Here is a 27875-nt window from a genome sequence, read left to right as displayed (position 1 = left end):
ACTTGCCCAAGATCCCTTGCTAATTAATTTCATTAGAATGATGATCTTCTTATTATAATTCCAGGGCTCTATTTGTGAAATCAAGTTGGTTGAGACTAGATTAGGCCATAGTAAAGCCTAGAATCACAGCTAGACAGTAGTTTTCTTTCCCTGAGTGCCAACTCTTCATGACCCCTTTTGGATTTTGTTGGCAAAGGTACTGGAATGGTTTGCCTTCTCCTTCTCCAACTCATTTTACAGATGAGGAAACTGAGTTAAACAGGATTAAGTGACTTGCCGAAAAATTTGAATTCAGGAAGATGAATCATCCTGATACCAAACCCATCACTCTTATCTACTGAACCACCTAACTGCCTACCTATGCATCAGGAGCAACATTTTATGCTGTTTTTAAAGCAACTTTAGGAAGCCTCTCTGCTGGCTTCACATCCCAAACACCTTACACCCCAATTCTTGCCCAATTGGCAGGGTAATCTGGGTTTGGGGCCACATATAGTACAAGCACCTTGATATTAAGGCCCAAGGAGAGAACCAAGCTGAATTGAAGGTTTTGATCTCATTCTGCCTTTGGATATGCATTCTGTTAAAAAAAAAAAAAAAAAAAAAAAAAAAAGTTTTAAAATACAACTTAAGAATTGGGGTTCTTGGCCTGAAATCTATGAACTTTTCATACTTTGATAACTATATTTAAATATAATAAATTTTCTTTGAAATCTTACTATTTTGTTTTATAGACATAAAACAAGTATCATGAGAAAGGCTTCACCAGATTGTCAAAAGGCTCCACAATACTTAAAAAAAAAAAAAAAAAAAAAAAGATCCTGGGGAGGACAGTAGCTGAACTCAAATCAAGATGAAAAAATTCCTCAGGTTGTAGGATTTGCTTGCAACACACACACACACACACATGCACTCACACACACTATATTATTTGGGTCAAATATGTTAGTCAATTAGAAGTAAATGCAGAATTAACCCAGAAGCATTAATGGGAATGTAAACCAATATCTTTTTTTTTTCCCCTTTCTCACGGGTACCAGGATGAAAGCACACCTGTAAGCACCCATAGGCTTGCTCTAACTATGCTCATCAAAATTGTAAAATCTTTGGGTTGTGCCTATGGCTGTGGAGAAGGACACCGAGGGCTCTCTGGGGATCGTCTGAGACACCAGGTATTCCGAGAGAATGTAAGAGAATTAAAGTAGATTCCATCTCCCTTCCCCTTCCCCCTCCAGCTTATAAATAAATCCCTTGACAATGAGGCACCATAGTTTCCTATTAAGTTGAATGCTTTGCAGCAATATAATGTCCTGGAAAATAAATGGTCTTACTTATCTCAGGGCATTACAAAACCCAGATTTAGGAAAGTTTAAAATTGAGAAAAATGTTTTTGCCACTGGCCTCGTATAATCTGGCTAGCTCCAAATTGGTGAAAAGATTTGTAATTGGAATATGTGAACAATAGCTTGAAATAATAAGCATTATTAAATTAGATAAATTTAACTAATTTCAAGTGTCATAAGCCATGTATCTATTGGGCAGGGAGGGGGGAAGAATTAAATATTTAGTGTTTGTTTTATATAAAATATATTAATATTGATAGGAAATGCACTTTAGTGGGGGAAAGTGGACAAATAGTAGCAATAGATAGTATTAAGTCCCATAATTCTGTTCTATATGAACTGAATCTTATTTCAAAATATCTAAGTTGATATATTTGAGATCTATGTGAAACTTGAAACTCAACAGTTTGGGTTAATGGGCATTATTTTAGAGGGGAAAAAATGTTGACTTGTTCTGATTCATTTGCATTTTAATGCTCTAGATCAGAGGTTCCCAAATTTTCTAATATGAGTACTCATTCTTAACATCAAAAAACTTCTAGGACCCTTATATAATAGTAGTTGGACAGTGTGTTGTCCATTGACTGGAAAAATATTCTGAATTTAATAATTCTTTTAAACGGATTTTTATTTTATTAATTGCCATAGAATCCATGTACATTTGTTTCTAAAGATGTTATTTAGTCTAAAAGATGATGCTGCTTGATGCATATTTAGGTTTGCAACTAATCCCTTATAGTATCAAGGTCCCTCAAGTCCATAAATTGGGAACCCCTGCTCTAGATCCTTGTTGTTTTTTTTTTAAACTTTCCCCTTCAGACCAAAATGAATTCTGAAAAACAAAGCATGTGTGTGCTGAAATAACTCTCACTTGTTATTTTAAGTTGAAACATGATTACTTGCTTTATTTCTCAAGATTTTGTATTAAAAAATAAGGGACATAGGCAAACCTAAATCCTGGAGTTCAATCTACAAATCTCATCAAAGTTTGAAGACCTTGTCAAATCTATTGCCAGCCCAATTTTTTAATATTAGATTTTGTCATGAATTATTCACCCAACATTATTAACATGCTGTTTCTTTGAGTAATTTCAGACCAATCTGTTTTCTTTCTCCCTTTATAACTTTTTTATTTATTTGTACTCTTTTTTAAAATTTCAGCTTTATAGCAATCTCAGTTCTGAGTCCTGGATACTATTACTTGGTCTTAGATTCCAATCCATATAATTGTTGTTAATAATAATAATAATTTTTAAAATAATTATATAATTATAAGCACAATATAATTAATTAGTAATAATAATTTTTAAACTTGAAGAACAGTACTGCCTCTGCCTTTACAGATCCATTTTTTAATCTTTATTTTACTTTACAATATGAGTGACTATGTTTTGGACTTAAGAAAACATCCCATTATGGCAACAGCCAGTTACTTAAGAAAGAAAATTGGAATTAAAAGAGAAATATTACTTCATGATTGTCGTGATTGGAGTTGTTATTAAAAAAAAAAAAAACTCTTTGGTAAAAAAAAAAAAAATTAACCTAAGTTCTTAGATTCTGGAGAGTATACAACAGTATCAACATAAATAGGAGGATCATTATCATTGCTGACATAACCAAGATCTTTTCATGGAGAATGAAGCCATGTTAGAGAAATATCTTGGTATGGTGGCTGAAAAGCAGGCCTTGGAGTCAGGAATACCTGAATTCAAGTTCTGTTTTTAAGATATACTCCTAGATAATTCTGTAAACTAGAGAGGTCAATGCCAAATTGTTTGTCTTTATTAATGGTGGAAGTTTCAGTTCCAGGAGCCCCCATATTAGTAAAAATAATAGGCTCTAATGTGAAGATGGGGAAAGAAAAAGATCATAGAAGTTTCAGAGGAGCAGTTAACATTATTAGAATGTTAACTCAATCTGCAAATGCCCCTTACCTTAATTTGTAACCTAATTCTATACTAATAATATCAAAAAGATTTGCCTATAGGTTTTAAGTAAATATTAATAATGAACTTACTGGCTAGAAAAATAGATAGATTTCCCTAGAATTAAACCTAATTAATTTGTCTTACCATGTTTTTTGAAACCACACCCATCTCGTCATTTTTTTATAATACAATTGAACTCCATCACAATCATATGCTACAACTTATTCAGCCATTCCCCAAGTGATGAGCATCTCCTCAATTTCCAATTCTTTGCCACCACAAAAAGAACTGCTATAAATATTTTTGTACATATAGGTCTTTTTCTTTTATTTCTTTGGGGTACAAATCTATTAGTGGTATTGTTCAATCAAAGACTATGCACAATTTTATAGCATTCATAATTTCAAATCTATTGTGTATGTGCCTTCTCGCCCCCCCCCTCATTCTCTTTAGCATTTTTCATTTCTGATAGATATGAAGTGGTATCTCAGAGTTGTTGTAATTTATGTTTCATTAATTAATAGCGATTTATAACATTTTTTTTTCATATGACTATAGATAGTTTTGATTTCTTCTGAAAACTCCCTATTTATATCCTTTTACCACTTATCATTTGGGGAATTGCTCTTATTTTTATAAATTTAAATCAGTTTCATACTCAGTACATATTTTAGAAATAAGAACTTTTTCAGAGAAATTTGCTGTAAAATTTTTTGATATTACTTCAATTATCTATGGTATCTTTTAGTATAAACTTTAGTATGGCTTTTCTGGTTATCTTTTTTTAATTAGATCTATTTTTTCTTTTGTTTTGTCTGAAATGATGATTGTTACTCTTAATTTTTTTTAACTTCTGCAGAAGCATATTAGATTCTACTCCAATCTTTATTTTAAATCTGTGTGTATCTTTTTGTTTCAAGAGTATCTCTTATAAACAGCATATTATTGGATATACTATCTGTTTCTTTTTATGACTCAGCTCATCCTATTCACATTCAAACTTGTTATGATAACTTTCAGTTGTTCCTCTCCCCTTATTATGCTTCCTCAAAAATTTATTTTGCTTCTAACTCTTAACCTTCCCTCCTTTTTTATGATTTCCTATTTTTGTCTTATTCCTTTTCCCTCCTATTTCCCTATTGAGCAAGTTACATTTCTACACACAGCTGTGATTTAAGAGTACATTAGGAAACAAACTAATAATTCTTAATGTTAGTCTTTTCCAGGCAATTTAAAAAATGTCCAAGTTTCAGTACTAAAAAGTTTGGTTTTTAGCATTCACACTTAATGGAGTGTCTCATGTGTCAAATTATCCTGGATCTGCCTTCCATAATCTGGCATCTATATATTGGCACTAGTTTTCCAGGGCCCAGGGTTCCTACTGGAACATCCATCTTCAAGTCTGCCCTTTTCTATTAGTTCTGTTGGTTATCATTATCAATTCCCATTTTCCTCTAGCAAAATTTGTGGTTTACTGGTCTTACATTTATCCCCCGTAGAGCCAGTATCATTGCATTTTCTAAGATGTTAACTAAGCCAACAGATAGACTAAAATGCTAATGAAGAGGCTTAAACAATCTCCTGTTACTTCCAGATAATATATGTACATTGAATCTTGGGAATTTAGAGTTTGTAAGAAGTTTTGAGACTATCTATTACAACCCCTTCATTTTAATGGTCATTTTTTTGGAGATAATTCTCATGTTTTTCATGAATTGTTTCTGCTAAGAATTTTTAACTTGGGCATGAATGCTTGGTTAATAGTTAACTGCTTGAGAGCAAGAGCTATGTGAGCTCTATATTTAGAATCAACAATTTAGAAATGAAAAAGACCTTCAGAGTCATCTAATCCAAATACCTTATTTTATAGCTGAGGAACTGAGAGTCCAAGATTACATAAGTAATAAAGAGTAAAATCAGGAACTTGGGTTCTCTGACCCTCACAGCCAGCACTCTTTCTAATGTACCTCAGCACTCATTAGAAGGCCTGAAACATAAGAATCGCTTATATGTTTCTTGGGATTGAATAGAATAAACAGAACAACAATAGGCAAAACAGAATAAATTCATACTTTCAGAAGGATTCCTGGTGATTCAGGGTGGGAAGAGGGGAATGATAAAGGTCACTTAAGTAGATACTCTTGACTTTTTTACTTTTCTTACTTTATTGCAGGCCCAGAACTGCCTCACTAAGCTTTATAAGCTAGATAAAATGCAGTTTCGACAAACCATGAGGGACTATGTGAACAAGGATTCCCTCAATAATGTAGTGGATTTCTTGCATGCTTTACTAGGATTCTGTATGGAACCAGTCACTGACAGTAAGTATGACTGTCAGCATGAACACTAAGAGAGACCATGGTGAGGTAGACCGTGTATTATTTGGGGGTCATCCCAAGTTCTTTGAGGTAGAATGTATTTAGAAATATATAAGCTTGTATTTCCACACTAAAGAAGTAGGGGAAAGAAGAGTGCTATCTTCAAGACATCTACTGGGAAACATGCTATGGTAAATTTTACTTTGCAAAATATATCTTGATTAGTAATATCTAAATTGCAATGAGGAAACTATATGTGGTCTGATAGATCTTTATTCTTAGAGGTCTTTATTCTTGATCCCTCAACTGTTTTTCAGCCTCTGGATGGTTGGTCTCTCTACCATCTTTCTTATCTTTCTGGTGCAAGGGAATTGTGTCAAGGACTCAAAAGAAATTAAAAAGGAAATATGGACAGTTGCACATATATGTACATAACATGTGATATATGCACATACATGTAATACATGTGCTATATGTTGTGTAAATATGAAGAAGCATATATATAAAAGCAATAGACAAAATAGAATTGAGACTTCAATTTGAAAATTGTCTGTAATTATTTCTGCATTGCATTATGTGACAGAATAAATAAATTACACTAAAATTACGTAGTTATGGAGCTCTAAACTGTTCATATGAAAATGGCCAGAGGTAAACTCCTACAGAAAAGGTCAGATCAAACCCTAGCTCTGTCACTTATTAGCCATGCATATATGGCCCATTTTCTCATCTGTAAACTGAAAGTATGTGACTAGATGACCCTTGAAATCCCTTAAATATTTGATTCTTCTATCACTGTTCAGGTATACTTGCTATATCCAAACTTCATCAGTAACAGACAATGTAATTCAAATGTATTTTTAAAGCAGATGCAGCTATATACTTCCATTCACATTTGTTTTTCTTACTCTTTTTATAGCTTAAATAAAAGTACTTGTAATAGTATCTGTTAAAGTCAATATAAAGAAACTATTTGATTTACATAGAAACAAACTTTCTTTTCAAGTCCCTTGTTACACTTTCTCTTATCACCAGGTGCCTCTTCTCCATCTAACCCTCAATGTGAGAAAAAAGACTGTTAAATGTGTTTAAACATGGGCATCACAACAAACAGAAAAGCAATTATGTATTTCCCAAGTATACAGCAATAGGAAAATTATTGATTGCAAAATATTGTGTATTTATACTATTGCTGGAAGCTAATATTGGCATATGCTACAGAATAAAATGTATTAGGTATAATTTTTAATAATTTGATGTTTATAGTTAACAAGCTGGTTCCTGACATGGAAAAGGAAGCAATGTGTTTCTTTAGGGAAATTGATTAACTAAAGATTAATTCAAAAGCCGATGATTAGTTGATCATGGACTCCAACTTGATTAAAGTTGGGGCCTCAGTCTTTGGTTATCCCCTATTCTTTACAATCCATAGTCTAGTCAATGAGAATTTATTAAGCACTTACTATATACCCATTATTATGCTAAGTGCTGAAATACTAAGCAAAGCTAAAAGAAAAAGTCTCTGCCCTGAAGGAACTTACATTCTAATGAATATGCAGTAGTGATAATTATTTCTTCAATGCTAGATTGAGATATTGATGACTTGTTGTAAGAGACTGAAGCTATTTGCTACCACCATGCTTCCTTCTCTATCTTTGGGTATTTAATCAGGATTTGGGCGGGGGACATCTCTAAAGAGGAAAGGTTGTATTGGTCCAGAGCTCACCAATACCTCATGGATCCTCAGATATGAGGAGAGGGTTTAGTTAGGGGTTGCTAGGACATTTCTTTAAAATCCTTTGGGCCTTTATGGCTCAAAACCACTAAAGATAAAATATTGGTTTATATGATCATACTTCCTTTCCTGGGTTTCTCTGTGACTTACCTCCACAAAGATCCTCACATATTTCATTTCTTCTTTTGTCGCATCCTCTCTGTATTTTTGTAATTTGCCTCATATTTTATCTCTGTGTCACAGTCTCTTCCTCCAACTCCTCCCAATACATCTTTCTCATTAGGCATGCTAATTTTATAAGACATAAGACTGACTTACTCCTCTGCTCAAAAATTGCTTTTCTATTTTTTTTTTTTTAACTCTTAATGCCTGTAGAATAAAATATAAATTCCTTAGCCCTGTTGTTAAGGTCCTTTTGTGAGTTGTTTCCATCCTATTTTTCTAACATAACTTCACATTAGTTGTAGACTATTACTACCACTTCTCTTCCTCCTCCTCCTCCTCCTCCTCCTCCTACTACTACTACTATTACTATTACCTGCACAATTACTGCCATTACTAGTTATATTCCTACTACTACTACTGCTTCTACTACTACTATCTAGCGTTTTTATAGAATTTTATGATGTACAAAGAACTTTGCATATTTTATCTCATTTATTCTTCTTTATATCATCCTATTCTCTCCAATCAATTAATAATAATAATAATAATCTAGTGTTCAAATAGTTCTTTAAAGCTTACAGACTGTTTACAAATATTTTCTCTCATTTTATCACACAACTCTTTGGGGCAGATGCTATTATTAGCCTCACTTTCCAAATAAGGAAACTGAGACAGATTGAAATTAAGTGACTTGCTTAGGGTCACTATCTAATTCATATATGAAACAGAATTTGAATTCAGATCCTCCTAACTCCAAATCCTGTACTCCCTCCAATTTACCACTCCATCCTATTCAAAAATCATTTATTATGGAAATGTAAACCACTCCTTCCTCTATTCCACCCCAAGAGCTTACATTTAATCAAGGAAGATTACATATCTAAGCATAAATGGCCACCATTCTAGTTGAAATTGCAACAGTAAAAATACTTCTCCAATGGACCATTAAAATTACCTCCAAATTGTCCTCTTTTTTATTTTTTTCCAATTTATCCTCCACATAGTTCCCACAGTAATCATCTCAAAATACAGGATTAATTGTCTCTCCCCTACTCAATAAACTCCAGTAGTTTCTTATTACCGTTTGGGTTAGAAATAAGCATCTTCTTGGTTTTTTAAATACTTTATAGCCTAGCTCCAACCTATCATCTTATTATGTATAATTAGATAGCCTTATTATACATTATATATATAAATATATATAGTGTGTGTATATATATATATATATATATATATATATATATATATATATATATATATATATATATATATCCTATTGCTTAGTTAAATTAGCCTTGCTCCCACTTATCCTCCATATATACTGTATTAGACTCCCTCCTTATCTTTAATCCTTTTATCATTTAATACCTTTTTAACTCCAAATCCTTTTATTTAAAGGGCCAAGTTATATATCCTTCTCCACAAAGGTGTTTCCTTCTCCTCAGCTGAAAATAATCTCTTGTTTCCCTAAATTACATGCTTGATATTCCCAGAATATGATATAATCCCTTGTGCTTATATTCACATCTAGGACCTGTGAATTCTTACGTGTAGGAACTCCTGATGTGAGAAACATCACCATTAACTATTGATGATTTGGCCTCTAACTCCTTGCCTTTAAAAGTTGTTTGAGGGGTAGCTAGGAGTTGCAGATAGAGCACCAGCCCTGAAGTCAGGAGGAACCTGAGTTTAAATCTGGTCTCAGATACTTAACACTTCCTAGCTGTGTGACCCTGGGCAAGTCCCTTAACCCCAATTGCCTCAAAAAAAAATTTTGTTTGAAACTCAGAAAACTTGAGTTTTCCATGGCCACACTTGTTAAAAGCAAGATCTGAACATAATCACTATCCACCATCCCATGCTTCTTCCTTGTGCATAGTTTGCCTTTTGCTATTGGTGCCTGATAAAAGGTGGGGTTTTTGTTGTTGTTGTTGGATTAATTTCCTTGTCAGAATTCTCCTGCTCTTTTGCCTTGTAGTATCATTTCATACATCCTCTCAGAATTTCCTTCCTATTCTGTCAATACAATGATTTAGGTGAGGATTTAGCAACCCATTACTGAAAATATTGGCAAACCTTTTAATATACCATTTAGACCTTATGGCCCCATTTCAAACAGAAGCAATCACTTTAAAAAAAAAAAAAATGATTCTACATCTGAAAGTCTTTCCTTCTCAAAAAAAAAAAAGATTAGAATTATAAAATATATTTAGAGTAGAAAGAAAACTCAGAGCTCAACTAATTCAACCCCTTCATTTAACAAATGAGGAAATTGAGGTACAAAGCCTTCCTTTAGTTCACACAGCTAGTACGCTAGCGCTAAGATTTGAAAGCGGATTCTCTGATTGATCTGGCATTCTTTTTATTTTCACCCTTAGATGCTATCAAAAGATTCTATAAACAAGATAAAAGTTACCTAAGAGAAGAGGCTATAAAGGAAGTGCTGTTTATTTGTTTCAAAGTCTGGAGGGTATTATTATGATTTTTGTTTCATTATGTGTCTTCTTTTGCTAGTGAATTGTTCACAGGATCCCATTGTTCCACTGGGCAAATTGCCTTTAAATTGTACCTTTGCTTTCCAGATAAGGCTGGGTTTGGGAATAACTTCACCACAGTGGACAACAAATCCACAGCTCAGAATGTAGAAGGTATTATTGTCAGTGCTATGTTTAAATCCCTCATCACCCGCTGTGCATCTACTACGCATGAACTACATAGCCCTGAAAACCTGGTGAGTATCTCTTTGCATAAGGATATGTCATCTCAAATACACGAGAGAGCTTAAAACCAGAGCAACAAAGAAGAGAAAAGACAGAGGAAGGTTTGGGGGGAAATAATAGACTGGAGAAAAGAGTCTTCTATTTTGTCACTGTTCTGTCAGCACTAGGAGTGAGTGATTTACTAGGGAATATTAAGAGCACATTTACCTTCTCTTTATTCCACTTTCCTCAACTGAAGAATTACTGAGATGGGAAAGAGGAAAGTAGAGAAGGAATTATTATCACTTATCTCATGAAATCCTCTGATCACTCATGAGATGTTTGCAATGGACTTTGAGCTCCATTAAAGAAAGAAAAAAAAAAATTAAAGTTAAAGTAGGTGTGGATTTACTTAAAATTGTTAAGCCCAGTCTTGTCTTGAATGTGGGAAGTTTTGAGTGAACTTTGTCCTGAGAATGAATTTATAAATAGCCAGAAAACTTCTTTGGAATAGTATGTATGAGGCTGCCCTTAAATCCTATAATTACTAAACTGAAAATTTTAGAAAGGTCTTGAAGAACAGAATGCCCTCTTAGTAGTTAGAAGTTCAGAATGACCAGTTTCAGACAAGACAATTATGTGAGTTCAATTTGCTTGATTATACTTAATTTGCTACATAGCAGGGTTTTACAGAGGGGGTGGTGATGTCAAGGCAAATAAGAGAAAGAAAGGAAAGGATGTTAGTCATTTAAAAATACATAGAAGAAAATAAAAGAAGTTCAGAAGGGATCATAAACAATTAGGGCATTTTTGGAATGAACATTTAAAATGCTTGATGAAATAAGCCATGCAGAATGAAGATTCACAGTTTCATATGCTATCCTCCTTTTCTCTATGAATGAGGAAATGCTTGTGTTTTGGGTGTGTAAAAAATAATTTTAAAAGATAATAAAGTAGATTTAGGTTACAACAAGATGCTAATGATTTTATGAACATCATTCCAAATTATTTTTTGTTTTTGTAATTAAAGCAAATATGTCATAGAGTAGTTCCCATTGTATGTTAGTTGAAGGCTATAATCTGACATCTACTATTCCTAATAGCATGACTAGGTTAATTAAATTGCCCATAACTGGGAATGGCCTGCAAGAGCCGATCACTTAATTGCTTCAGAAGAAATTGTAGCTTGGGATAGTTTAGTCAAAGCTGACTGAAATAGATGCCTGCAGATCCTGCTGCAATCTAACAAGTTACACATGTAACATCCTCATATGCATAATTCTGCCCATTTGCACTTAAGTTAGTGGTGGGAAGATGGCGTACAGTTACTGTTCAAATTCAGAAAAGCATTTAGAATTGAAAGATGTAGATTTGAAAATAGACTAAACAAAGTGAGGTCAAGATAAAGCTATTTTTCCTAAATTACAAAATCATCAGAGCAAGGTTCTCAATGACTAGGTGTCTCAAAAATACCTTTTTGAGGGTTTACTTATCCCCATTCTGGCCCCATCCTCATTACTGATCACAAGCAAGACAATTTCATCACAAATATCCATATTTCAATGAATCGTAATAGACCAATTGGAATTGATTGACCAAAATAATTCTTTAGATCCATACAGAACAAATAATGCTATTTAAATATCATTTTGAGCTAGAAGTGAACAGGTTTTTATATGTATTATAAAAGTGGCATGTATCTCTGAACTTTTCCATTGTATCACATTGTTTTTGAAATGATCTGGCTTATTGCAGAAGAGAGTATACCAATTTTAATTGAGGGGAAGGTGATTGTTTAAAAATACTTTTGGACAAAGGTAAAAGACTAGAACCAAAACCCCAAAAGAGTAGCTGCTCTCCACTTCTTTCTTTGATCATAATTAAGAATTGTCCATAGAAGACTTGGAATTAGAGAAATGGGGCTATAGCCTTATAATTATTACATTGTATCTGATAATATTTTTGAAGTCTAATGTACCACAACTGACCATTTTTAAGTTAATTTTATTTTTTTCAATTACCAAAAATCTATTTTATCTTCCACTCACCTTCTCTCTGGGGAAAAACAAGTTGTAATAAGCATGAATAGGTAATGAAAAAACAAGAAACTATTTCTACATTGACCATATCTAAAACACATTTTTTTCATATTTTACCCAGAGTCCATCACTTTTCTGAAAGGAAGTGTGCAGCAAGCTTTATTATTAGTGCTTCAGTATTGTGGTTGGTCATTTTATTGATCAGAGCTGTCTTTCAAATGTTATCTTTGCAATATTTTTGTTATTATATACATTCTTCTCCTAGTTCTGTTCTTTTTACTCCTTTTTGGTTCATACCAAGGTCTTCTCATATTTTTCTAAACTGTCCCTTTCATCATAGCACAATGGCTTCTCATTACAGATATTATATAGGCACATTTACGTTGTTTATGTGTATACATGTATACATACAAATATAACTTCAAAAATCTATTCATTTCCAATTTATGGGCACTATCTTAATTTCCAGTTCTTTGCTACCAGAAAAAAAAAAACTATTATAAATATTTTCATACATTTGGATCCTTTAAAAATTTCTTTGATCTTTCAAGTACAAACCTAGTGACAATTTACTTTAATTTTTCTAGAAATATAGGATGAAATTGTTCTTCAAGTTTTCACCTGAAAGATTTCTGTGTATATTAAGTGCAGTGGTAAATCATTCATTTTATTAATTTCAGCATGATCAGACTTCATAAGAAAACTATCTGTTGATACAGTTTCCTCTCTTTCCTGCTATACATTATGCTTGTCATTACACAGGGGCTCTATTGTGACATCCGGCAGCTGGTTCAATTCATCAAAGAAGCTCATGGAAATGTTTTCAGGAGGGTGGCCCTGAGTGCCTTGCTAGACAGCGCAGAAAAGTTAGCCCCAGGGAAAAGATCAGAGGAGGCAGAGCAGGACTCAAAACCCTCAGGAAGCAAAAGGTATGTTTGTCTGTGGGAAAGGAACTCTTTGAATGTTTCTCTCAATCTATGACAATGTAGTATTTTGTTCCTTTGCATTTTGTATTCAGATCCTGGTGGTTCTATAAGCATAGGAGTCGTTGACCCTTCTCTTAACTAACAATGTCAGTGTCTTTAGTAGATATTAGGCTCAATAAAACAATGAGTATTAGCTCTACCCTTAGGAAAAAAAAATAAAACAATGAGTATTAGCTCATTGACCCTATAGGAAAAAAAATGTGCATCTATATGTGTGTGTGTGTGTGTGTGTTATACTTATAGCCTTAGTAATTTAGGGTATGGAGAAGTTAAATACTTTGGCCAGGGTCACCTGAGCAGTATGAGTCAAAAGTGGGGCTTAGACCCACATTTTCTTGGCATGAAGGCTAGTTTTCCACTATGTCATAGCTGCCTTTTTAGACACATTTGAAGTAAAGCAGCAGAATATGATTGATAAACAAAGAAAATTTCCTAAATTATTTTTCTGTTAGAAATATCGAATTTCGTTTGATGTGTGATATATAAAAAATTCTGTGTCCTAGTAGATATAAAGAGAAACCTCTAAATTAAAAAAAATGTCCATGTCTTTTGTTTTTGCATCACAGTCATTTCTAGACATGTTATCGATTTCAATTAAACCCTCTCTTGTAACATAAATGCCAAAATGCCAAAAATCATATTATGTATACCATATACAACTAAAGTAGTCCTCAGTCTCTCTAGTAATAGAAAAATAATAGAAGTTTAGTTATCTAGTGTCCAGGACCAGGATTAGTTTTTCAATTATTCCATTTTTTTTCTTTTAATAATCTGTAAATACTTAAATTTGAGGTTCTTCATGCTATATGACTTAATAACTTTATTTGGAGAGCATATTATCAGGATGTATTTTAATGTCAGAGGGAGTATATCATAGTAGATAGAAGGCTAACCTTTGAGCAGAAGATCCTAGGTTCAACTTCTCCTTCTGAAGCATATTGTATTTTCTGGGCAAGCCAATAATGTCTTAGTGCTGTGGACCAGTTCAAAAATAACTGGGAACTACTAATCTATGCATAAGAATATACATATAGATATACATATCTATGTGGGGTACAAATTCACTGAGTTTTAAAATGTGATATTATCTCCATTTTTTGTATTTTTATTTATTCTGGTAAACATTACCCAATTCCATTTTTATCTTATTTTGGCTTTTACATTATTATAGACCATATGGATCACATATTTAACATCTCTGATCTAGATATAGTTCTAAGATTATGAATCAGTTTCCTTATCTAAGATTTCTATATACCATGGAATCATAGTTTCTGTGTCTCTCCCAGCATGCCATGCTGAATTGTATACTAAATAGAGTTAGACTTGAAGCCAGAAAAGACTGAGTTCAAGATCCCCCTTCCCCCCCCCCCCCCCAGCACATTCTGCTTATATGACTCTGGGCAATCCCTCTAAGCAACTCTTTAAATTGGAGAGAAGGTATTCATAGGCATTGGTAGAATGAACTTCTCCATTTGGGAATTCTTAATTATTAATAAAATAACAGGTCCAATCCCTTTCCTACATTTAAAAGGAGCAAGAGCTAAATTCACATTTGTTAGATCTTAATATAAAGTATATATTATTATTAAATGATGGCATTTTCAACAGGATTAAAGATTGTTTTAGTATTGTGTGTATTATCAGTATCAAGTTTGTTTTTACAAATGTCTGCCCACTTTATTGAATGGAAATTAACATATTTTAATTGATAGAATAAACTATTCCCACAGGTCTGAGGCTGGAATAGACAAAGGCCAGGTATCAGCAGCTGATGAGTGTCGCAGCTACATGTCTGGCCGCCCCTTGCAAACTCCAGAGCAGTAAGTAGCAGAGAAGCAGAGATATATCCCAATGACTTTTCAGTAAAGAAAAAATTCTATTATGGAATTGTTGAATTGTCCATTAAAATGGTTCACATTCATTTGTTCCTTTCTGATTCTTCTCCCTTCACTCTAGGCTAAGCCTTAAAGAGTTTTTAAAATTTTGTCTATATTATATTCTCCCTGTATGTGGTTCTATATATTATGAACAAATTGATTTTCTGGATATCTCATTTTGATTTGCTATTAAAAATTTCCAGATACTTCTTATTGCCCAGTTAAATTCAAACCCTTCAACATGGTGACCAGAAATGCCTCTCAATCATATAATTTCTGACTGTCCAATCTTATTTCTTTTTTATTATTTAATTTTATTTCAATTTAACAAATATATTTTTTCTCCAATACTTGTAATAATTTACATAGTCAATCAAATAAATTTCGACATTATCTATATCAAAAAAGTCTCATTCTGTACCCTGAGTCCATTACACGTCTGTCAGGACATGGACAGCAGGCTTCATCATCTACTACTCATGATTATTTTCAATTTGGAATAGCAACACTTTTTCTTCCCTTCAGTTGATCACTGAATCTATCCTTTCTCCTCTCCTTGGAAATTAAAAATTCTTAAATTTGTCCTGTGCCTCAAGAGTCCTCCTTCCCTCCCTTGATATTTCAGCCCCTTCCTTATACTGGGAAAAGTACAATTTCCTTCAATCCCCTGGATGATGAAGATTATGTATCCTTTGTACTGCCTTCAGTGACTATCAGAAATCTGTGTACCTAAAAGAAATGGTTACTCAAAGACTTACTAAAGAGTAAGTCTGTTGGATGATAAAGTACTAGCAACCAATGGAATAAAAATACTACATTGTCCTACTTTTGAATAAACATAGCTTCCCTTCTTCCCCCAAAATCTGATCCTTTTCCAACTGGGGCAATACCCAATGACCCTTCCTCAGTTTCTCCACTTCTCACATTCGCAAAGCTTAAAGATATCAAATCAGCTTTATCATGATGTGGCAGATGTGTTAAGTGCTTAAAAAACAGAAATAGTGCTATGAAAAACTCATTAATATATTAATATAGCTTTCAAGCTATAATGTTATTTAACTACATATGGCTCTGAAGACATATCCTATAAACATGCACCTCTTGATTTATTCATTTGTAATCATATTTTAGTCATCATCATATATTTCAACAATGACAAATCAGCAGTTATTTTTTTAACTTTGTAAGATATTTTTCAAATTTTAATTAATCAATATTGACTTTCACTCCTATCCACTTTCTATGTAGAGGGGTGTGGAGAACAAATCATAATAACTTAAAAATATGCATAATCAAACAAAAATTTTTATTGAATATCTCCATAAATGTGTCTTATTCTATATCATGAGTTCATCAAAATTCATTTTGCTTATCAACTATTTCATCCATTCTCAATCATGTAATCAGTAGAAAAAAATGTTTCTCCCTTTTGTCCCCTCTATTAGATATATTCTCCTCTTTGAGTTTTCCTTTTGGCCAGAAGAATGTCTATTTTGAATATACTAGTATTCTGGCAAGGGTAAAAGAGAAAGGAGAAATTTGTTTTCCATGTTTCTCCTTCCCTTTTACCCCAGTTCTCTGCCTACAAGCTAACCTCAAACCTCTACAGATTGAAGATCAGCAGCTAGCTCTGCCTTTCTTAGATGGAGCCACTCAGTAAATTCAGAAATTTTGATGTGTGCTAACACCTGATTTGGAGCTCCATATGAATCAACAGCTTCTTTTACTTTAAACACAATAGATAATATGGCCTTCTTTTTGCAGAAAAGGAAACTAAGGCATAAAGTAACAAAATTCCAGACAAATCCAAGAAAAGGAATTGGACTCAGAGTCTTAGAATTCAGAGAAGATATATCAGTCAAACCTGTACATAAATGAAAATTTCCATAGTATGACCAAGAAATGTTATTTGGTCTTCACTTAATATTCAAGTAAGGGGCAGGAGGAGAGAGAAATTCAGCAACATAAAGCAAGTTCACTCTCCACCCACTATTAGCAGTTCATTGTACTTTTGTGTAGCTCAGATTTGAGTTCAAATCTGGTTCCAGACCTTTCCTAGCTGTGTATTCCTGGGCAAATCACTTTTCCCTGTTTGCCTCAGTTCCTCATCTCTAAAATGAGCTGGGGAAGGAAATGGCAAACCACTCTAGTATCTTTGCCAAGAAAATTCCAAAACGTAGTCATAAAGAGTTAGATACCACTGAAATGATTAACAGCAATGACAAAAATTGTTAGGGGATTTTTCTTAATAGTAAATCTCTTTATAATTTCTAAATAATTGTTTCTAATTTTTTCTTCTGATCTGGGCTAAACAGAATAAATGTTTCTCTTTGAGCTTTCATAATCTCATTCTTTAGAGTTTTAATAGTTGATTTCTTCCAAGAATTTCATCCATGTGATACTAGCTATTCTTTCTTGGAACCTTTTGAAATCTCTTCTGCCAAAATATATAAGACTGACATGTGCTGACCCAATACATCCCACATGATACAGTTTCCCAAGTTCTAAAATGTGTAAGTAGTCCACTCCATTTGAATTCAATAGCACTAGTGTGATAGTAAAGAGGACTCCCTAGAAAAGCATCATCATAGTGATGGGACCTGATGGGACCTGTCATCCTGCCACAGACAAGTCACAACAAACTTCCTCCATCAACAGCATGAGACAAGAGATCAGTTGGTGATTCTTTGCTCAAACTATGCTTTAAGTCCACAATTGACCCCATGCCTGTTCTCTATCCCTGTTGGCACTCTATGACAAAGTCTCAGTGACCTATATTATTTATAACTCTGCACATATTTACTCCCCCCCATATTTCTTATTCTTTCCTTTGCCTATGTTCTTTTTTACTCTTCTTCCTTTCTATAAAGGTCACATTGACTGAGTAATACTCAAATTAATAATGGTTTTTAAGTTCTCATTTCTCTGGAACTCAGTATTGATATAAACTCATTAGACAAAGCTAATGTACCACCCTCTCAGGCAAAGCTGATAAATGGTCCCACTGGATCCTTTTATTCCTCTTCAGAGAGTTTACTCCTACCCTGATCAAAATGTCATGAATTCTCTGTAGGTGAGAAACTGCATGCAACATGAATATTTGATGTGACCCTGCAGAGGAATTCACTTCCAGCAAACTAGCATGAGTTCATTTTAGAATAGAAAAAAAAAAAACAACCCTAAAACTTCAGGTTAACAAATAAGAATTCAGAGGATACAAATCACTGGCAAGCTTTGGCGAGATGTAATTGGATTCTATATATTTCTCCATAAAAGCTATGTGAAAAAATGAATATTTTACACTGCACCTAGGAAAGATTCCAAATCTGTCTCCAAGGTCTGCAAGCAAATTTAAAATTATTGTTTAAAATCCCATAAACACTGGCTATAGCACTTGTTTCTGGTTCATGTTGATTTCTAAAACCTAATTGAAGTGTCTCTCATTTCTCAGTAGTTGGAACTTTCAGTCCCTAAGCTTTGTAATAACTGTTACCAGAATGAGTTATAAAGTTAATGACATTTTAGAATGAATTGTCTCTTTTATCATGACTCACAGGAACTAAAATGCTTGTCAAATTAAACACATATATTTTTTAAAAAGTAAAAGAAAATAGATGAGGGCACATTCATTTGACAATATAACAATGGTTCTGCATACCTTTGGGCGGAATCAATGCAGTGGTGTGCTGGTAAAAATTTAATAACCAGTCTTGGCAAGTCAGGAAAACTTAGTTCAAATCCCATCTCAAACTCTAACCTTAAAAAGCACTTAATTTGTCTTTATCCTTGAATTATATCCAATTTCTAAAATCTCTTCTGGTTCTATGATTCACTAAAAGATTCCCACACTATTTTCCTTATCAATAATAATACAATTACCTAAAATTAAGTATGAGATAATGCACACTGGCAAGTTTGGAGGATAGATTAAAAGTATGATCATTTTGTGGTCACTGAAAAAAGTGAGTTTTGCTGCTATTAATCCTTGACTTTGTTTGCTCACAGTGATGAACAAATGCAAGGGGCAAATTTAGGACGCAAAGATTTTTGGCGCAAGATGTTCAAATCTCAGAGTGCAGCAAGTGATACCAGCAGCCAATCAGAGCAGGACACATCAGAATGTACCACAGCTCACTCTGGGACAACCACTGATAGGCGATCCCGCTCACGTTCCCGGAGGATTTCACTTCGAAAGAAACTCAAACTCCCCATAGGTAAAAGTAGGTCTATTTATTTATTTATTTATTTTTAAATTTTTGTATGTATGTATGTATGTATTTTATTTTGTACATAAGTATACTGGCAGTTTAAGAGGGGGCAGGAATTCCACCCAGTTGATTGGGAGGAATTTATTAATTCATCCTGTTAATCAATCAAAAAGTATTCTTTAACCATTTCTTGTGTCCCAAGTAGTGCCCTAGGCAATGGACATGACCATATTATTTAAAGTCCAATACTGCACACTTTCACCCAAAACATATAAATTGAAGAATTTCTTCTCATTCATATTCCGTCATATTGGTCCTTTCCCTGTTTTAAGGCTATATCCTAGAATTTTTACCTTATTGAGACTGGAGACAATATTGAACTGTGTTAATAGACTTTGTTTATTAAATAGGAAACTGGCTAAAGAGATCATCTCTCTCGGGCCTAGCGGATGGTGTAGAAGATCTCTTGGACATTAGCTCAGTAGACCGTCTTTCTTTCATCAGGCAAAGCTCGAAGGTAAACTAATCATCATTTTTTGGGAAAGTTAGATGACTAATAAAACTTTCAGTTCTGGGTATATTATAGAGTGATAGATTTAGAACCAGGAAACTTAAAGGTTATCAAATACACAACTAGTAAGTGAAAAAGGCAAAAATTGAATCTAGTGTCTTACTTCAAATCCAGCATTCTGTTCACCCCAGAAGTCCACTGAGGTGTGATTAAAGAGGACTTTAAAGTGAACAAATTTGGAAAATATCAAAGAAAAGCAATTGAAATTGACAATGAATAGTAGTCTGTATGCACGTACTTTAGAGGCACAGTAGGTAGAGGTCTAGTCTTAAAATCAGGAATATATTAATTCAAATCCTATTTCTCACCAAATCATTTAACTTCTTCTAATCTCACCTTTCTGTTCTGCAAAATGAGAGGCTTGGATACTCTGGCCTCAAGTTCCTTTCCAGCTCTGTCTATAATCATAATTTGGCAGATTTTTAATGTTGAAAATAAACAATTTAATGGAATCTTGATGTTATGGAAAGAAAACACACTGTTTACAATTTAGACTAAAAATAAGTGAAAAAATCTGATCCATTGTGTGCAAGCAAAAGTAAGAAAAAAAAAAAAAACATCATTTGGCACATAGAGAAGAACATCACCTTTTGAATAGAGTTATTTCCCACAGGTACTTTGCATTTACAGAAACCATATGGTCACAATGACCACTCAAACATAGGCCTTGGAAGTAGTTTGTTATGAGAAATGAAGAGTAATTTGCTAGTCTCTCTGACATTCTATCTTACCGCCTCTTACCACCTCTGCTGCCCATGCATACCTGGAAGGAAGGGAATACCATAGCACTGTCTCCATAGTCACCTGTATAAATTCTACTTCCCTTCTTCTAGCTTTCCAACTATACACTGTTCTCTAATGTCCTGAAAATTCTCTACCCTGAGGCCAGATGTTGAGAAACCATCTGAATTCACTCCTCAATGATTAACAGATTTGTACCCTGTCATACTATTCCCATTCCAGCCATTCTGAACCTCGTTGTCATTATCTAATCCTTGTTGTCTCTCTCCTCCTTGCCTGCTCTCTTGCTATCCCCCTTAATCCAAAACTATCCCTGCACACCTACACCCCCAATTCCATGCTTAAAAGCTACCTTTCCTTTCTACTGTGCTCTCTGAGCATCCATAGGTAACAAATTACCTTTTTTATTAAACCATTTTCTTTCCTGTTTTTTTTCCATCTTCTTGCAGTCATTAAAACCTGGCCCTTTCATAACTGACACAACTTCCCTACCCATCTTTTCCAGCACTGGTTATACTGTCACTCATATTCTTCTACTCCCTGATCAGATAGAGGGTTAGATTACTTCTTGCTCCCCATTGCCATTTTGAGGAACTCTTTCTAATGCCATCACTTAGTAAATTCATCCCTTTTAAGATTCATTCAATCCATATCTATCACCCAATTCTGATAAATGTCATCTAATGTCCTCTAAGATGCTCTTTCTTTAATAACTTTAATACCTGGATCACAGGCATTTTCTCCTCCCCAAGTCCTTCCCTCATACTGGGTACTTCACAGATTTATACAGAAATGATCAAACCCTTTTATTTCCTTCCCTTCCAATTTCCATTTCCATGTTCATGAATTGAAATTCCTTTATCTTTTAACAATCTGTTGTCATTCCACCTTCTGCCTTGCAATTGCAAACCTAGTTCTTTGAATTATCTTTGACCTGTGATCCCTCTAACTATTAAGTTCTTTCCCAGACTGTCACTGCTGCACTGATGATTGCACTTTCCTTTTTTCTGTTTTGACCCCTTGGAGAATTAGTTCAACTTTACACCATTCTCTTCTCTTAAGTTCCTTGCCCCCTCATCTTATTTCCAATCTTGCCCTACTATGCCTCAATCTTGGATTACTTCTATATAGTATTGTTTTCATTCCAACTTACATGTTGCTGAATGAAGCAGGAGAAAAAATTTAAAACCTTACTAGGTCCACTACTAATTCATGTAACATAATATAAACTGGGCCCTCAGCACAGCAAAATGATCATTTTTAGACCTCTCTAGGATTCACTATCCTATTTATCATAGCATTCTTTCCAAATCTTTTCATTCCTCTAGGAGCCTTACATGGCTCCCTTCACTGAAAACCTTGACTTATAATTCAATGGGGAAAAATTGAGAACTTCCTCTTCTCCTCTCCTTGCCTCATCTTACTTTACTCAGATGTCTTTTGCCCCTTTTTTAGTGCTCCTGTCTATTGCCAAGGCTAACCCCTTTATGCGCATAGGTGATCCCAATCCATTCAGTCTTCCCCAGCATATTGCTTTTTCTTTCATCCTGCTATGACCAATCTTTGAATTATTTCTGCTTATGGTTGCTTCTCTGTTTCCACATATGTCCCTATATCTGCCAGCCTCAAAAAACCTTAATTGATCCATTTTTCCCAGTTAACTATTGTCCCACATGTCTCCTTCAATTTTTTTGGCTATTATTTCTTGAGAAGGCCAGCTATAATCAGTGCCTTCACACCTCTCTCTCTCTCTCTCTCTCTGTCTCTCTCTCTCTCTCTCTGTCTCTCTCTTTCCCCCCTCTCCCCTCATAACTCTACAATCTAGCTTCTAACCTTTTCATTCAACTGACACCTCTGCTTCCAAAGTTACCAGTGAATTTTTAAATTTATAAATCATATGACCTCTTTTCAATCCTGATACTTTTTACTTCTATGCAGTTTTTAACACTGGCCTCCTTTATTGTTCTTTACACTCATAGAACTCCATGGTTGGGATTTGAATTCAGTTGCTTTGATTCAAATTGTCTCAAATAATTCCAAATGCCCAATTAATGGGCATTATTTTCTAACCTTTTTCAATTCATGACATACCTATGAATTTGATGAGGCACTTCCAAACTATCACATAGTCAGTTCAATCACCCTGTCAGTAAGTCTGCATATCCCTCTAAATATATTTCATACATAGATATACATAAACATGTATACACCATTCATATTCTCTTTGCTTCACAATCATTACAACTACTTTTATTCTCTACTCTTCATGGTCAGAAATTGACAGAAGGAAATGAGAAAACCCAAAATGAAACAACACACCAAGGGCGTCATGATATACCAATAATAAACTAGTAGGAAAAAGTAGAGTTAGATTCAAGTAGAATGTGCACTTGTTCCCTTTATAACTAAAGTTTGGGATGCAAAAATGACTTTCTCACATGAATTATTTACTAGTGTTTTTTTTCCCCTTCATTAGTATCTTGTGAAAAGTAGTGTTCTTTCTGTAGCTTTTTTTGCAAAAGAAAATTTTGCTAAAGAAAATATAGGTATGTGGTTGGTGGGACAAGTACTGGTTTAGGTGTTAAGAAATCCTATTTCTAATGATAACTTAATCATGGGCAAGCTATTCATTGTCCTTAGACCTCAGCAGTGTTCACATTGAGGTGGAAACAGGACCAGATGTAGATTTAAAGGAATTGAATTGAAATCCCTATTCTGGAGTTGGGAGAGTCAGTGTCTTGTGTGAGGAACAACAAGAAGCTCAGTGTTACTGATTTGTGGAGTGTATGGGAAGGATTAAGGTGAAAGAAGTCTAAAAATATAGGAAGGATCCAGGTTGTGAGAATCTGGTCCATAAGTAAAATGATTATCTGTGTTACTCTTTCCAGTTCTAGAGTCAATAAACATTTATTAAACATCTACTATGTGCCAGGGACTATGCTAAATGCTAGGTATAGAAAAAGACTGTCCTTGCCCTCATAGAGCTTATAATCCAATGGGAGAAACAACATGCAAACAAATATATACAAAGCAAGCCTTATACAGGTAAATAAGAAATAATTAACAGAGGAAAGCTTCTGGAATTAAGAGATATTGGAGAAGGCTTCAAATGGGAGGTAGGATTTTAGTTGGAATTTTTAGGGACCCAGGGACATCAGTAGTCAGAGTGGAAGAGGAAAAGCATTTCCAGCATGAGGGCCAACCAGAGAAAATCCCCAGAGCTGGGAGGCAAGATGTCTTGTTCATGAAATGATCTGGAAGCCAATATCTTTGATCCAAAGAGGATGTGTTGAGGAATAAAGTATAAGAGGATTGGAATGATAGGAAGAGGCTAGTTTATGAAGGGATTTTAATACCTAACATAATATTTGTATTTGCTCCTGGAGCTGGTAAGAAGCCATTGTCTCTGGTCTGGCATCTTTTCCTTAACTTGGAGTCCTTTCTTATTGTCTGTTTCAAGCAATTAACATGCATGTTTTCAATACCTATTTTAAACCAGGCAATATTAGTTTCTAGGGATACAATATTTTGTTTAGTTTTTAATTCCAAACTTAGTATGCATAAGCTAAACGAAGTCATAGAGTGAACAAACAAGATTTTCAATTGATCATGATAAAGTAACAAGATTTAATTTTTTTAATAATGTATATAAGATTCACTTTAGAGAAGAAAATTAATTGCGTAGATAGAGAGCTACATTGAAAGACCAAAAGAAATTGGTTTCCAGACTTGCCTCTAATATTCTGGTTGTGTAATCCATGAGAAGTCACTCAAGCTTTCAGTATCTCGAGTGACTCTCTAAGATTATAAATTGACAACAGTCACTGCTATGCATTGGTGGATGGAGTTTTCTCCCTGGCTGCTTCCTACATGGATGAAATCACATCTTTGGAAAAAAAAATAAATAGAATAAAGAACTTTAACCAAAAAATTGCAACAAAAATGTGATTTCTCCCCCCCCCCCATAACCCATTTTCTTCTCTTTTCATTTTCTTTAATTTTTTGAAATCTATTTTGTTGCTGTTATTCCTGCCTTGGAATTTTAAAGTATAAAAAAGTTTTAGAACCATTGGGCCAAGAGAAATACAATTTAGTTTTTAGAACAAGAAATATGATTTCAAGAATAAGCATAGTGCATTAATGGTAAATTAAGTTATGCTGAGCCTTTCTAAAAATTATTTTATTATGTTTAGTTCTCTTTAGCATTTTATTATCCATTTGAAGTGGATTAGGGAAAGGAAGACTGGTTTTGCTGATGACTTTGAATTGAGGCTCCCTTGAATGACAACAATAGGAAAATAATATCATTATTGTTACTAAAAATTTTTCTTAATGCTTCATGATCAAAAATCTAATCTGGTTTCTGACTGTGCTGCCATTTGTTTTGCAATATTTTCACCAGCATGTGAGAATATACTATAATGATTAACACAATTTATTGAAGAATCCTGAAGAACCTAAAATAAGTTTATGTGCTAAAAACACTTCATTTCCAAGGCAAGGATTAGAGTCACGCCAGAACATGCTGCCATCTAATTTAGCTTTATTCTTAAAACCAGTTTTCTATTTTCTCAGGTTAAGTTCACCAGTGCAGTAAAACTATCTGAAGGAGGACCAGGAAGTGGGATGGAGAATGGAAGAGATGATGAAGAGAATTTCTTCAAAAGACTTGGTAAATGACATGTAACCATCAGAAATTCATTTAGGCTTCATTATACTGAAGAAAAAAGTATGGTTAAATTTTAAAAATCTATTCCCATTTGTCCTTTTATTTTTTCCCTTTATGCCTATATTCTTTCTCTCCTTTTTTGTCTTTTTCCTCTTATTTTATAATATTTTCATATTTCCTTTATATCCTTTCTATTGGTTATTTTGCTTTCTCTTGCCATTTTTCTTCCCAATTTGTTATTAGGATCATAATAGCATAGGATATGAGAGTGGGATTGGATCATAAAGGTCATGTACTATGACTTTCCATAGGTAGATAGATACATATGTATTTTGTATATTTATATATGTGTGTATGTTTATATATATTTGTATGTGTTTATTTTACATATGCATACATACATATGTGTTTTTAACAGCTTTCCTTACAAATTTTTATCCAGCCTCTGATTGAATAATTCTAGGATTAGAAAGCTTTTTACTTCACAATGCAGTCTGTTCCTTAATAATATGACTGGAATACTCCTCTGTGGAAATTTGACCAAGTCTACCCTTTATTTATATTCTAAAGCTGCAGAGAATAATTTGTTTCTTGTACCAACCTTCAAATATTAGAATACAATATCATCTCTTCCTTTAGTCTTTTCTTGTCTGAGCTAAACATTTCCAGATCCTCCAACTCTTCTTCATATGACAGGATTTCTATTATTAAGGCCTTCTGATTATATTCTGGATCAATTACAAATTATAAAGTTCTCATGTAAAAATGTGGCCACAACTGCACATAATAAACATAATATTCAAAATATAGCCCCATCGGAATTCAGTGTGACTATTATTTCCAACGTTTTCTGTATACATGTATATATGCATTTATATGCATGCATACATTATACACCCACACACCCACACACACACATATATTTGAGAACCATTGGACCAAGGAGAAATATACTTTACTTCTTAGAACAAGAAACATATGATTTCAAGGATAAGCATAGTGCATTATTGACAAATACATACATACATATATATATATATATATATATATATACACACACACACACACACACACATCCACATGCATACAGACAGACACACAAATACTTGTGTTGGATTAGGCTGCATTATTTTTAGGGCAAAAGGAAAGGCAGGGAAGGAAGGATAGAAAAAGAAAAAAGTACTTTTGTAGTGGCTACTATGTGCCAGTAGCTACTATATTACAAATATCATTTAATCAAAATATTATTTCATGACATTCTTATACAATAGTATGTTCAGTAATTCCCCAGATGATTATAATCACTTTATTTCCAGATTTTTTATGCAATTAAAAAGATAACTCCTAATATTTTCATACATATGGGAATTTTTCCATTTTCTTCCTTTTTGGTGTATTTATTAAAAATAGAAATTGTTCAGTGAAAGAGTATGAATAGTTTAATGACATCTCTTATATTATTGCATGTTGTTACACAGAAATTAGTCTAAATCAGAATTCTAGCAAGAGTTTATTTATTTTGTTTATGCCTATCTTTTTAAAGCCCATTCAGCATTGGTGATTTTCATTTTTATCCTCTTTTCCAAATTAATGGCATTATGCCATAGCATAAGATTACAATAGCTTTTGTGACTGACAGCACAATTGAACATATATCAAGTTTATAGATACCCCAGTCATTTTTAAATAAATTGCTATTTTGTATCTCCTCCCTCATACTGTATTTCTGAAGTTGATTTTTTTTAACCTAGGTAAAAAATTTTACATTTAGCCCTTTTAATTTTATGTTTTTAGTTTCAGCACAATTCCTTTTCAATTCTATTATCCAGTTAGTTAACACTGTTTTCTGTTCTCTTTAAGTATACACACACACACACACACACACACACACACACCACATACATTCCATTTAAGTATTTATCCAAGTCATTAAGAAAACATTAAACTTCACAGAACCAAGCATTGAGAAATGGACCAAGACACTACATTGGACACCTACTTCCACTTTGACATCTAATAATTAATTATTATTCATTTTATGTAGCCCACATCTCTCCATATTTTTCATTAGAGTAGCATAATACTTTATCAAAATCTTTGTAGAAATCTAGATGTTCCCTTTACATAGCATTCTCTGCGTCTATCAGTCTACTGGCTCTAATTTTTAAAAAATTTAAAAATGAGATTAACAAAGAATGGTCTGTTCTTTTTTATGAAATAATTTTTATTTATTATATATTTTTATTTCATTGAATATTTCCTACTTAAATGTAAAAATTTTAATAATCTCCCTTTTTTAAGAGTTCTAAGTTCTCTTCATGATCTGTTTTTGATGAAATTGTTCTGACTCCTTATGTTTATTGCATATTTTTCTAGATTTCCAGTAATCTTCCTTTGAGTAATATTTTCTAGTATTTTGCCTTCAGTTTTTACTTTCCATTTTCTTTCCTTTCTTGAAAACCAAAACGACACTTGCCCTCAGCTAATCTTATAGTTCAAAGCACTTCCTATGAGGAAGTGTGACCTTGAACTTGTCCAAGCCACCTAAATGGACTTTAGCTTCTTTATATCCTTAATTATCTTGATTTTTAAC

At 33.6% G+C, this 27875-nt stretch overlaps 1 protein-coding gene across 10 annotated transcripts in view; it reads left to right on the top strand.

Moving 5' to 3' along the window:
* UNC80 (unc-80 homolog, NALCN channel complex subunit) overlaps nucleotides 1-27875 on the top strand; it is a 218502-nt gene that overhangs the window by 49936 nt on the left and 140691 nt on the right. For 8 of the 10 annotated variants that reach the window (XM_074298820.1, XM_074298826.1, XM_074298829.1 and 5 more), the window contains exons 14-21: nucleotides 1041-1187; nucleotides 5445-5592; nucleotides 10072-10220; nucleotides 12990-13156; nucleotides 14947-15036; nucleotides 19099-19313; nucleotides 19712-19818; nucleotides 25189-25285. In XM_074298820.1, coding sequence (XP_074154921.1) covers nucleotides 1041-1187; nucleotides 5445-5592; nucleotides 10072-10220; nucleotides 12990-13156; nucleotides 14947-15036; nucleotides 19099-19313; nucleotides 19712-19818; nucleotides 25189-25285 — 1120 coding nt within the window. The remainder of the gene's footprint in view (nucleotides 1-1040; nucleotides 1188-5444; nucleotides 5593-10071; nucleotides 10221-12989; nucleotides 13157-14946; nucleotides 15037-19098; nucleotides 19314-19711; nucleotides 19819-25188; nucleotides 25286-27875) is intronic. The other 2 variants (XM_074298825.1, XM_074298823.1) reach the window with 2 other exon arrangements.

Source organism: Sminthopsis crassicaudata, chromosome 3, assembly GCF_048593235.1.
Source record: "Sminthopsis crassicaudata isolate SCR6 chromosome 3, ASM4859323v1, whole genome shotgun sequence".
NCBI lineage: Eukaryota > Metazoa > Chordata > Mammalia > Dasyuromorphia > Dasyuridae > Sminthopsis > Sminthopsis crassicaudata.
The sequence above is the reverse complement of the archived record's forward strand: the minus strand, read 5'-3'. Positions and strand labels throughout refer to the sequence as shown.